This window comes from Rana temporaria, chromosome 4 (genome assembly GCF_905171775.1).
Source record: "Rana temporaria chromosome 4, aRanTem1.1, whole genome shotgun sequence".
Classification (NCBI taxonomy): Eukaryota; Metazoa; Chordata; class Amphibia; order Anura; family Ranidae; genus Rana; species Rana temporaria.
This window is the reverse complement of record NC_053492.1, coordinates 340,397,126-340,409,487: the sequence shown is the minus strand read 5'-3', so window position 1 is coordinate 340,409,487 and position 12,362 is coordinate 340,397,126. Positions and strand designations below refer to the sequence as shown.

The window sequence follows — 12,362 nt, the reverse complement described above, 5'->3', positions numbered from 1 at the left end:
CGCTGCGCAAATACGGCGTAACAGAAAGTATTGCAACGATCGCTATTTTATTCTCTAGGGTGTTAGGATAAAAAAAATATATAATGTTTGGGGGTTCTAATTAGAGGGAAGAATATGGCAGTGAAAATAGTGTAAAATGACATTAGAATTGCTGTTTAACTTGTAATGCTTAACTTGTAATACCAACGGCCACCACCAGATGGCGCCAGCTCACATCTGGTGGTAATAACTTGTAATACCAACGGCTCACCACCAGATGGCGCCAGCTCAAAAAAAAAACAATTTTTTTTTATTTTTTTGCTCCTCTCACTTCCACCCTGCCTGCGGGCCATTTATAACTGGGCCGGTACTTTGAGACCACTGCTCTAGCTCCTTCCTCCAGCAAGGTCCTCCTGGTTCTCAATCCTGGTATAGTTGCCTCCTTGACTATATCCCTGTGTCCCTTAATGGATGATAAATATAGGAATTTTGTAGTTAATGTAAAAGTTTTTTCTTGGGGCCCATTAAGGGCACTAGGTTTCACTCCTGTGTGTTATTGGCCCCATGCACTGCCTACTCACAAAACGGAGGCATGCCAGTTAGACCCCTTTCACACTGGAGGCGTTTTTTAGGCTCTTTAGCACTAAAATAGTGCCTGTAAAGCGCCTGAAAAAAACCTCAGCTGCAAACCCAGTGTGAAAGCCTGAGTGTTTTCACACTGGGGCACTACGCTGGCAGGGCATCAGGAAAATTCTCTGAACTCAATAGGCAGCGGCACTTTGCAGGCACTTTTAACCCTTTTTTCAGCTGCTAGCGGGGGTTAAAAGCGCCCTGCTAGCAGCCGAAAAGCGCTGCAAAAACGACGGTAAAGTGCCACTAAGATAACGGCACTTTACCGCCGTTGCCCAGGCGTTGCGGGTGTGAAAGCACTCTTAGGCCCCATACACACGAGAGGATTTATCCGCGAATACGGTCCAGCGGACCGTTTCCGCGGATAAATCCTCTCGAGGATTTGGGCGGATTTCCATGCGATGGAGTGTACTCACCATCGCATTGAAATTCGCGCCGAAATCCTCTGGCGATGACGTGTCGCGCCGTCGCCGCGATTATGACGCGGCGACGTGCGCGACGCTGTCATATAAGGAATTCCACGCATGCGTTGAATCATTACGACGCATGCGGGGGATCCCTTTGGACGGATGGATCCGGTGAGTCTATACAGACCATCCACCCATAGATTTGTTTAGCATGTCAGCAAATATCTATCTGCTGGAAATCCATCCCAGGGGATAAATATCCGCGGAAACAGATCCGCTGGAGTGTACACACCATAGGATCTATCCGCTGAAACCCATTCGCTGGGATTTTTCAGCGGATGGATTCTATCGTGTGTATGGGGCCTTAGGGATAGGTTTATAGTGGGTAGCCCTACAATGGCTTTTATGTTTGTTAGTGAACCGTACTTATTGTACGTGACCACGTTCTTGACGTTCGGAATTTCCGACAACATTTGTGTGACTGTGTGTATGCAAGACAAGTTTGAGCGAACAATCCGCTGAACCCCCTTCTCCAACCACTGTACCTCCTGCACATCTACCCCACCACTGTACCCCCTTGCTCTTCTGTCCCACCACTGTAATCCCCCTGCTCATCTGCCCAATCAATGTACCCCTTTTATCATCTGCCCCACCACTGTACTTCTTCACACATCTGCTCCACCGCCATATCCCCATGATCTTTTGTCTCACTACTGAATCACCTTCTCATCTGTCCTAACACTGAACCCATCTGCTCATCTGCCGCACCACTGTAACCTGCTTTCTCATCTGCCCCACCAATGTACCTCCTGCACATCTGTCTCACCTGTCTCACCCTCCCCCCTGCCTTGCTCTGCTGCCCCACCACTGTTCCCCCTGCTCTCCTGCCACACCAATACACATCTGCCCCACTGCTCTACCCCCTGCTGTCATCTTCCTCCAGGTGGTGGACAGGGCTAGCAGGACTGTGATTGGCTTTAGCAGTGGCCAATTGCTGTGTATAACCCTGCGCTGCCAGCATGCACTATAGCTGCTAACATGGCTGGTTGAAAAAAGCGAAAAAATATAAAGTGTATAAGTGTAGCGCTCAAACAATACAAAAGAGTTTTCCAAGTATTGTGTATAAAGAGTGTATATACCACAAGGGATGAAGACTCATTGTGACAAGAACAATGATTATTATGAATAAAAATTGTATATAACATAAAATGGCAAAAACGTATGCCGCGTACACACGATCGGCTTGTCTGATGAAAACGGTCTGATGGACCGTTTTAATCAGACTAACCGATCGTGTGTGGGCCCCATCGGTTATTTATCCATCGGTTAAAAAAACTAGGAACTTGTTTTAAAATTATCTGATGGTTAACTAACCGATAGAAAAAAACGATTGTCTGTGGGCACATCCATCGTTAAAAAATCCATGCATGCTCAGAATCAAGTTGACGCATGCTCGGAAGCATTGAACTTCATTTTTCTCAGCACGTCGTCGTCTTTTACGTCACCGCGTTCTGAAACGATTGTTTTTTTAACCGATGGTGTGTAGGCATGACTGATGAAAGTCAGCTTCATCGGATATCTGATGAAAAAATCCATCAGACCGTTTTCATCGGATGAACCGATCGTGTGTACAGAGCATTATAGTCCATAAAGGAATAATTAGTCCACCAAGTTTCACAGAATAACTAAAAGAGAGGAAGAACTTCCAAGTGATTCTTGTGAAAAAAGTTGTGATTTCTTGTATAGGATGTGATGTCCCGCCACCGGTAAAATTGCGAGCTTACCAGAAAAGGTGGACTCAGGGGAACTTAAGTCTCCATGAGTCCAACAAGCATGAGTTGTGATGTCGATGACTGGAAAAATCCTTAATGAGTATACATCATGACCTCATATCGTCCTAAGTGGCAGGTTCAACAGGATGCAAGGTAAACAATGGTGTTGGGTACACAAACTTGCCCCTAGTTTGTGTCAATAATGTAAGGAGATAAGAAAGGAGAATGGCCACATTGCGTAATCTCGTAAATGTAATTAATCTATTAAGCTAGTGCACTTACATTTGGCTGAGTTGTATAGCGCTTGTATATATACAGATAAGGCGGCAGTGGAGTCCTCCCGACACGTTTCATGTTAGTACACTTCGTCTGGGGTGTTTTTTCCACACCCCGAGTGCACTAGCTTAAAAAATTTATTACATTTTTTAAACGAGATTACGCGAAGTGGCCATTCTCTTTTACTGTGAGGTACTTCAATGGAAATGCAACCTACTAGAGCAACAAGTGCTCTCAGATCCAAGCCTAAGTCCCACAGAGGGAACAAGGATTTCCCTCAAGGTCATATATAGATTGTCATCTAGTAGGAGCATCTGGTCACTGGCTTTTGCACCCATCTGCAGCAGTGTTGCCAACCTCCCGTATTTTTACGGACAGCCCGTAAAAATTAGTCACGTTTTCCCTGTCTGTAATTGTCCGTGATAGGACAAAAGTGCCCGTAAAAAATAGCCGTGACCGGGTCGCGCTGCCCGAGTCCTGAACTGAGCTGCCGATCCGATCCTGCATTCCGCCCGCCCCGGGTCAAGGGGGGCGGCCACAGATTTGACAGAGGCTGTGTGGCGCGCTACTGACGGCGATGCAAGTGATGTTATTGCGAATCCCGCCAGGTGCATCAAACTTTAAAAATAGTCACCAGGAGATGAGAGAGGGAATGGAGCAGTCTTGCCTTCTTGGTGCCGGCGGTGGTCTGTCCAGATCCCTATTTTGGCAGCGCTCCTTCCCTCCTTCCCCTCTGAGGCAGCAGTTCAGCGTATAACACACACCCACGATTTTCCCTGATTTTAAGGGGAAAAACCCAAAGGGAATGGCAATGATGACATTGCAGAGCTTTTATAATACCACACCTGTACAATATCAATGCTGTTTAAGCATTATTTTGCCCGCTGCCCTGGCACAAAGGGCACACAGCTTTTAGAAGCATTTACCTCCAGCATTCAGGGTCTTCCAACTCCATGAGAAGCTGAACGTGGAGGGGTAAGGTTTGGTGGGGAGGGGGCATGCAGCAAACAAATTACTTAACAACTGCAATAAACAGGTGGCTTGGAACATGACCAAAAAAAAAAAAGAGCACCTAATTGGGGGAGGGGCTGTATTTTAATCAGCTTCGAACAGGTGATCATGTGAGGCTCCAAAAAAGATGTTAACCCGTTGTGTGTTGATGTGAGGTGGGCCAGGAAAAAGAGTTTTCTACTTTCTGATTTTGCACCTTATTATTTTGATGCAACTGGAATGTATTTAGCAGAATTCCAAGTAGACATCCTTTCATAGCTATTTATATTATGTGGCCTATTAGGAGTGATTTCACTTACATCTGCTACGGATTTTTTTAAATTTGAGCACGACTGAAAATGGCTATTCCAGAAAATATATCCCATCCGTTAATTAGGAACTGGTTCCCATCTAATGCAATGGTTATACAATTGTGGGAAGTTGACGGGTAAATAGTACTGCTTTGACTGTATAGAAGAGACAGTTGCATAATAATGTCCTACTTACAATTATTCCTCAAAATCATTTTATCTAATAACAAATATGCTGGTAAATATGTATTTTTTCTTTTAAGAACAACTTCTTGGATTATTATGTTTCTTGCTTGAAAGACCTGCCAGAAAGTATTTCTGTGATACATATTGTGGTTCTTAAAGAGGTAAGCCCAATGAAAATACATATATGGTATAAATATTCTTCTATATAACCCCCTATAAATAGTTACATTTTTGAAAGGGGATTTTTGTTATGTTGTGTCTGGTATACCATATATCATTTTTAATTAATTAACCTTAGCCAAAATTAAATCCATTATTATTATTCAATATAAAGTATTTGTTGAACATCAAAGTTTGTTAGAATAATTCTTGTTTATTCAGTCCACCAAAATTTAAGTTTTGGCTATAGGTAGAATTGGAAGAGTGATAATAATTTAATCTGCTGACATCTACCCATAACTGAAATTATAAATTTTGAGTTGATTTGGCCTTTAATAAAATTTAGCAAAATGTCAGCTACATACAAGCCAATAAGACTAGATTGTTATCATGTAGTAAATTCTATTGCTTCTTCTTTTCTTACTTTACAAGTAGAACTATATGGTTGCTTCTCACATAGTAAATGCAATGTTCTTGTAACTCAATATAGTCAATATTTATATCAATGCATACATAGTGCACCTAGTAATAACCAGTTATAGTCAGGGAAGACAGAACAGTTTTTTTGATATTCCAACACAAGGAACTTATCTTCACATCAGGTAACACGTTTTTTTTTTTAAAAACAGATTTTGGTCTGGTGGTGTGTAAAAAATTTAATGTTTCCTAGTATTATTCATATGCAGTGCTTTTCTAAATTAGCTGAGTGCAGTTTTCATAAACATTACATTGCAAATACATAAGCCATTTAGCATCTGAACAAAAGTTTGCTGGCCCTTGGACTACCCATGCAAAAAAGATATCTGACATTTGTCACACACTTAATTATATGATTACAATTTTGTTTAAGTATATGAACATATACGTAGAAGGAGAGCCTACTTCATTAGTTATAAATTATATGCATATAACGCACACCCATTTAAAACTCTGACCCAAGTTACATTGGCAGCCACTTCTACCTAATAACTGTAATGTTACTTTATCCATCAACTAAATCTCTTCCCCCCCCCCCCTATTTACCTCTCCCTTTAGATTGTAAGCTTCCAAGAACAGGGCCCTTCTAAACCCTCTTGCATTCAATTGTATTGCAACTGTTCTGTGTCACTTATTTTGTAAATCACTGCGTAAACTGTTGGCGCTGTATAAATCCTGTTTATTATTAATAAATTGATTGATTGTTCCCATACATACATATTTGACATTATCCTGCTTCTTAAAAAGTTGCTGGTAAACATAAAGGACATGGCACTCAGACTGCATGGTTCAATGTATGTTGCCAACCTGAAATTCAGTATGAACGTTCATATGAATTATGTTTTTCAGACAGGTGTTACCAGATCTGTAGATCTGGAATTTTATCAGTGTTTTGATATTGTAATGGAAGGGCTCTCGCGCCAAAAGTGAAAGCAAATGAAATAAGTGATAATAACTGCGCTGTGTGGGTATGGAGGGATAGGGCGTGAAACAAAAAAAAAACAATAAACAAAGATGTACTCAAAGATCCAGCAGGATGAGGGCTAGATGTAGTCTCCACATTAAATGACCATATTGGAAGAAACAAGAAAAAGAGAAAGAGAGGAAGGTATGGCGTAATACTGGAAGCAAGGGTCTAAAAAACGATGATCAATCACATGCACATGCACTCACATGGAGGCCGTGAGCAGTGGGCCTATCTCCTACGAACGGCGAGTTTGTGCGACCCAGTCTGTGAGTACATCTTGAGTGGTATCTAGGCTATCCGTGCTATGGCCTTGAGGTGAGCATTCTATACCACTAGAGGTGTGCGCACCGAAGCTTGCTCTTCTTGGAAATATTGGATTTCCTGGTTTCTCATCACTTATTATTCACAGCTATCAAGGACTGCACCTTTAAATATATGCTTTTTGAATGCAAGACTTTTATTTGCACTTGATTTCACTGGATTTTTACCCTTTATTATGTGTTGGGACCACTTACCTTTGGTCTTTAGTACCAATCCTGGACATTTATTTTGATAACTGTGTTTACTTACTTCCACGTTTATTATATTTCCTTATAAGGATTTTGCTGCACAGTGTTAACCTTTTTCAGATCACTCACCTTCACAGTTCAGATTGCACACTGCTTGTAGAGTCCACCCCGCCCAATTGGTGGGACTTATTGATCACTGTTTTGTTTTGCTTTTTTGTTTTTTTTGTTTCTCGCCCTATCCCTCCATACCCACACAGCGCAGTTATTATCACTTATTTCAGTGTTTTGATATTACTGTTTGTTCATGATTGTTTATCTGAGGAATTGTCCACAAGTCTGGAGAATGGCCTCATTTTGCCTAGGTGAGTCTTGGACAACATGGCCCCAATATAGTCAAATTGGTTTTTAATGATCGGATCAAAATAGAATAGCGGGTCCCTTTTAAAAAAAAAAAACTTATGTTAAAAAACTGTGTACATTTTGTTCACCAACAAAAATACTTATTAAATTATCTTATATTGTTTAGGCTGAAGAAGACATAAAGTCAGATCTGTATATCCTTCTTTTTCATGTTGTCCAGCGCATCCCAGAATATCTTATTCTCCTGCAGGTAAGACTAATTAATCTTTAATTTGCAATACAATTATGCAGTAAAAATAATAATGTTAATATTTCAATAACCTGTACATGTGTTCACAAAATATAATTGAAGAATCATTGTGATTAGAGAAAAAATAGTCTAACATTGCTGATTTGCTTTTAAAAATGCTACTTGCCTGTCTAATAAAATGGCTTTCTAAGGCACTGGTAATGAGTTACTGAATACTTCTGCAGATCAGGGGTTCTGATGCAAGACTGGCTGTAAAACATTAAAAATAAGTGCCTATACGGTTTAAAATTCAGTAATGCATTGTCTCACCCTGCTCTGCACATGCTCAGTTACTCTTTACTTTTAGGCACTGTGCTGAAAATGTAGAAGTTAATCTGCTGACAACCTAAGGATTTACTGCTGTCCAGGGGCCCTGGGCTTCAGCAAAATGGCAGCCTCCAGCAAGAAGAAACAAGAGCAATACTGGAGGCAATTTACAGCACACACTAATCTTTTTTAGCATAATTATTAATGTGGAATGTATGCTCCTTGCTAAAGAACATTGGGCCAGATTCAGATACATTTACGTTGCTCCACGGCAGCGTAACGTATCTGATTTACGTTACACCGCCGCAGGTTTACAGCGTAAGTGCCTGATTCACAAAGCTCTTACCTGTAAACTTGCGGCGGTGTAACGTAAATGCGCTCGGCACAAGCCCGCCCAATTCAAATGGGGCGGGCACCATTTAAATTGGGCGCGTTCCCGCGCCGAAGGTACTGCGCATGCTCCGTCGGGAAAATTACCCGATGTGCATTGCGCTAAATTACGTCGCACGGACGTCATTTGTTTAGACGTTAACGTAAATGGTGTCCAGCGCCATTCACGGACAACTTACGCAAACAACGTGATTTTTTAAATTTTGACGCGGGAACGACAGCCATACTTAACATGGCTTAGAACACCTAGGGCTCAGCCCTAATTTTACGTGGCGTATCTCGACAGAAACGATGTAAAGTTAGATCGACGGGCAGCGCGGACGTTCGGGAATCACCGTAACTAGTCATTTGTATATTCTACGCCGACCGCAATGGCCTCGCCACCTAGCGGCCGGCCTAGAATTGCATCCTTAAGATCTGACAGTGTAAGTCAATTACACCTGTCGGATCATAGGGCTATCTATGCGTAACTGATTCTATGAATCAGCCGCATAGTTGGAACGGGCGGATCACAGAGATACGACGGCGTATCAGGAGATACGCCGTCGTATCTCTTTTGTGAATCTGGCCCATTATTCTTTATGCTGCCAGCAGGTCGGCCTCAACATATTTGGGACACAGTGCATAAAAAAAGAGAGCAACATAGATTGTGTAGAGCAGATTGAGATGTTGTGTATTACTGGATTTTAAACAGTATAGGCACTTATTTTTATTTTTTACATTATACCTGCAAAAGGGGCCTGACGTGATCTAGCATGACTTAATTTTCTGACTAAAGTTCCACTTTAGGTATACAGCATGTTGCACATCAAAATCCTTTTTTTTTTTTCTTTCAATCTGTTTTATTATTAAGAAAGTCATTGTACTAAGGGGATTGTGTGATTACATGGGCCAGGGCCCCAAGCAAAAAAGGTGCAATGAAGGTGCAGTAACAGCATAGTTTCAGATACGATGAAAACCACCCCAAGAACATGGGCAATCACAGAACACATAAACATATGGACATAATAACGCCCAGAGTGACCAAAAGTAAAAAGGGAAAAGGGGGAGAGGTTATCTCACCCAAATGACCATATAATTACAGTGCCTCGAAAAAGTATTCATACCCCTTGAAGTTTTCCACATTTTGTCATGTTACAACCAAAAACGTTTTTTATTAGGATTTTATGTGATAGACAAACACAAAGTGGCACATTATTGTGAAATGGAAGGAAAATGATAAATGGTTTTCAAAGTATTTTACAAATAGATATGCGAGAAGTGTGGCATGCATTTTGTATTCAGCCCCCCTAAGCCAATACTTTGTAGAACCACCTTTCGCTGCAATTACAGCTCCAAGTCTTTTTGGGGATGTCTCTACCAGCTTTGCACATCTAGAGAGTGACATTTTTGCTAATTTCTTTTTGCAAAATAGCTCAAGCTCCGTCAGATTAGATGGAGAGCGTCTGCGAACAACAACACAGATTCTCAATTGGATTTAGGTCTGGACCTTGTCTGATCCATTCTAAGAACATGAATGAATGAATAAATGAAAAATTTATAAAGCGCGGCACATGCGAACTGAATCGCTTCTGGGCGCTAGTTGTTCGTGTCTCATGCCATCAAAAGAGTAGAGTCTTGATCTGTCTTCTGAAAGTCAGGTGGTTTTCCTCCAACCGAATGCTGGTTGGTAAAGCGTTCCATAGTCTAGGACCTTGAAAGGCAAACCTTCTTTCTCCTTTAGATTTGTATTTGGTTTTTGGTACCTTGACCAGATTTTGGTCGGTGGATCGCAGAACGCGATTCGAGTTGTGAGGTTCTATCTTGTCGCAAAGATATTGCGGAGCCTTCCCATGGATGCACTTATGTGTCAGGCAGAGTGCTTTGAATGCAATTCTGTCTTTTACTGGCAGCCAGTGAAGGGTTCTCAACGAAGGTGAGATTGATTCCCATTTTTTTTTCCCAGTCACCAGTCTGGCGGCCGTATTCTGAACGACTTGCAGACGGGAGATTTGGTACTTTGGGAGTCCGAGGTAGAGGGCGTTAGCATAGTCCAATCTGGAATTCACGATTGTTCCCACCACGACTGCTACGTCTTCTTTGGGGATAAATGGAATAAGTCTGCGTAGTAGGCGCAACAGATGGTGCGCTCCGCTGACTACTGACCCTATTTGTGCATCCATTGTCATGAAGGTGTCGAAAATGACCCCAAGACTTTTGACTTTGGAGCTAGGGGTGATGATTTGGCCCAGAATGGGCGGTGGTGTCCAGGTTGTTGCCAGTTGACTCTTTCGGCTGGCGTGAAACATAAGGAGTTCTGTTTTTGAACTGTTGAGTTTCAGATAACTCTTAGTCATCCAGTTTTCTATCAAAGAGAGACATTTCTCTAAACTGGGATGATGATCCTTTTTGTCGCAGATGCGAAAATAGATTTGCGTATTGTCTGCATAAGAGTGATAGAGTAGTTCTTGGCTACTGATAATATCAAGAAGAGGGCGAAGATAGATGTTGAAAAGCACCGGCGACAGGGGGGATCCTTGGGGGACTCCACATGACACCGTACGCTTTTCCGACGTGAAAGATCCTAGTTTAACGGTTTGTGATCGGTTTTCAAGAAAGGAAGAAAACAATGGTAAATCACCTTCTGCGACTCCTGCTACCGTGGCTAGTCGCATCAGTAACAGTTTGTGGTCTACCGTGTCGAAGGCTGCGCTTAGGTCCAGCAGAACCAGGAGACAAGATTCTCCTTCGTCTGCGGCCTCGAGAGCATCGTCCCATATTTTGAGTAAGGCCGTTTCTGTCCCGTGTCCGGGACGGAAGCCTGATTGTAATGGATCCAGTAGATTGTGGGTATCTAGATGCTGTTGCAGCTGTTGTACCACAACTTTCTCCATTATCTTGGAAAGAACATTTAGGCCTGTTATGGGACGGCGGTGAGTTGAGTCCTTGGGATCCAGGTTAGGTTTTTTCAAGATGGGCTGGATTGTGCCCTCTTTCAACAGGGATGGCACTATGCCTTCCTGAAATTACAGGTTTATAAGCTGTGTGATGGGTGGTGCCAGGATGTCGGCACATTCCTTCAACAGTTTGGTGGGGATGATATCATTGGGCGATGTGCTGTTCCGCAAAGCACCAATGATATTTTTTGTGGTATCGATAGAGATCGGTTCCAGAGTGAACTTTGTTGATTGTAGAACGTTTCTGTGGGTATTTTGTGGTTGATTGACGGTGGGGTTGTTTTGTATGATGCTTTCCCGGATTCTTTCAATTTTGTTGATGAAGAAATCCGATAGTTCATTACAGAACTCTTGGGTGTCTGAGTTGGGGGCTTCAAGACATCCTGGATTCATGGTCTGGGTGACCATCTTGAAGAGCTTGCGGGGGCGGTTTAGGGCGCTGTTAATCGCCATAGAAAAATTATGTTTCTTGGCTTTGAAGATTTCTTTATGATATCGTGTTGTTATTGCCTTGTAGCTGATGAGGTTATCCTCTGAAGGGCTTCTTTTCCAGGCGGCTTCCGCCCTTCTGCACTCTTGCTTCAGAAGCGACAGCTGGTTGTTGAACCAGCCGGACTTTTTTTTCCGGATGCAGGCCATGCGTTTCGGTGCTACTGAATCGGCTGACTGTAGTAGGGCTGCATTTATAGCATCCAGTGTATGTGAGGCTGTTTGATGTGGATGGATTGTTTTGATTCTGTTTCCCAAGGTAGATTTGAAGAGTTCCGAATGGAGCTTCTTCTGAGATCTAGCCCAGTGTATTGTCACCGGCTTGGGTGCTTTTATCACTGGGGGAATTTTGGAGATTATGAAATTGATTGCATGGTGGTCTGTCCATGGCAATGGTTCATTTCCTAAAATGCTTATTTTCAGATTTTGTCTGAAAATTAGGTCGAGTGTGTGACCTGAAGCATGTGTTGGCCCGCATATAAGTTGCTGTAAACCTAATCCTTCCATGTGGTCGATGCAGGCGTCCGCAATGGGATCCTGTGAGGAGTTGGCCCACAGATTAAAGTCCCCGAGCAGCAAAAGGTGTTTGCTGTTAAGGGTATAAGTGGATATAAACTCCATTAATGACGGCAGAAGCTGCGATTTTGGCCCAGGTGGCCTATAGCAGAGGAGAGTGTGAACAGTCTCCTGGGGGGAAGTTTGAAGTTGAAGAGTAAGGGTTTCCATAAATAGAAGGGGATTTTGAAGGGCTGGCTTAGTGATTGCAATGTGATTCTTGTGAATCACCGCCAGGCCTCCTCCTCTTTGCCCTATTCTGTTTTCCGTTATAATGCGATAGTTTGCTGGCACCAATTCTCCGAGAATGGTGTTGCAGTCGTCTGAGAGCCAGCTTTCTGTAATAAAGAGGCAGTCTAGATCGTTTTGTAGTAAGAAATCATGGATTTCTAATCGGTGTTTTACTGCCGATC

At 42.5% G+C, this 12,362-nt stretch overlaps 1 protein-coding gene across 1 annotated transcript in view; it reads left to right on the top strand.

The window, feature by feature from the left end:
- Positions 1–12,362, top strand: part of ARHGEF33 (Rho guanine nucleotide exchange factor 33) — a 241,513-nt gene that overhangs the window by 152,266 nt on the left and 76,885 nt on the right. Inside the window, exons 10-11 of the mRNA XM_040350765.1 lie at positions 4,629–4,712; positions 7,190–7,273. Coding sequence (XP_040206699.1) covers positions 4,629–4,712; positions 7,190–7,273 — 168 coding nt within the window. The remainder of the gene's footprint in view (positions 1–4,628; positions 4,713–7,189; positions 7,274–12,362) is intronic.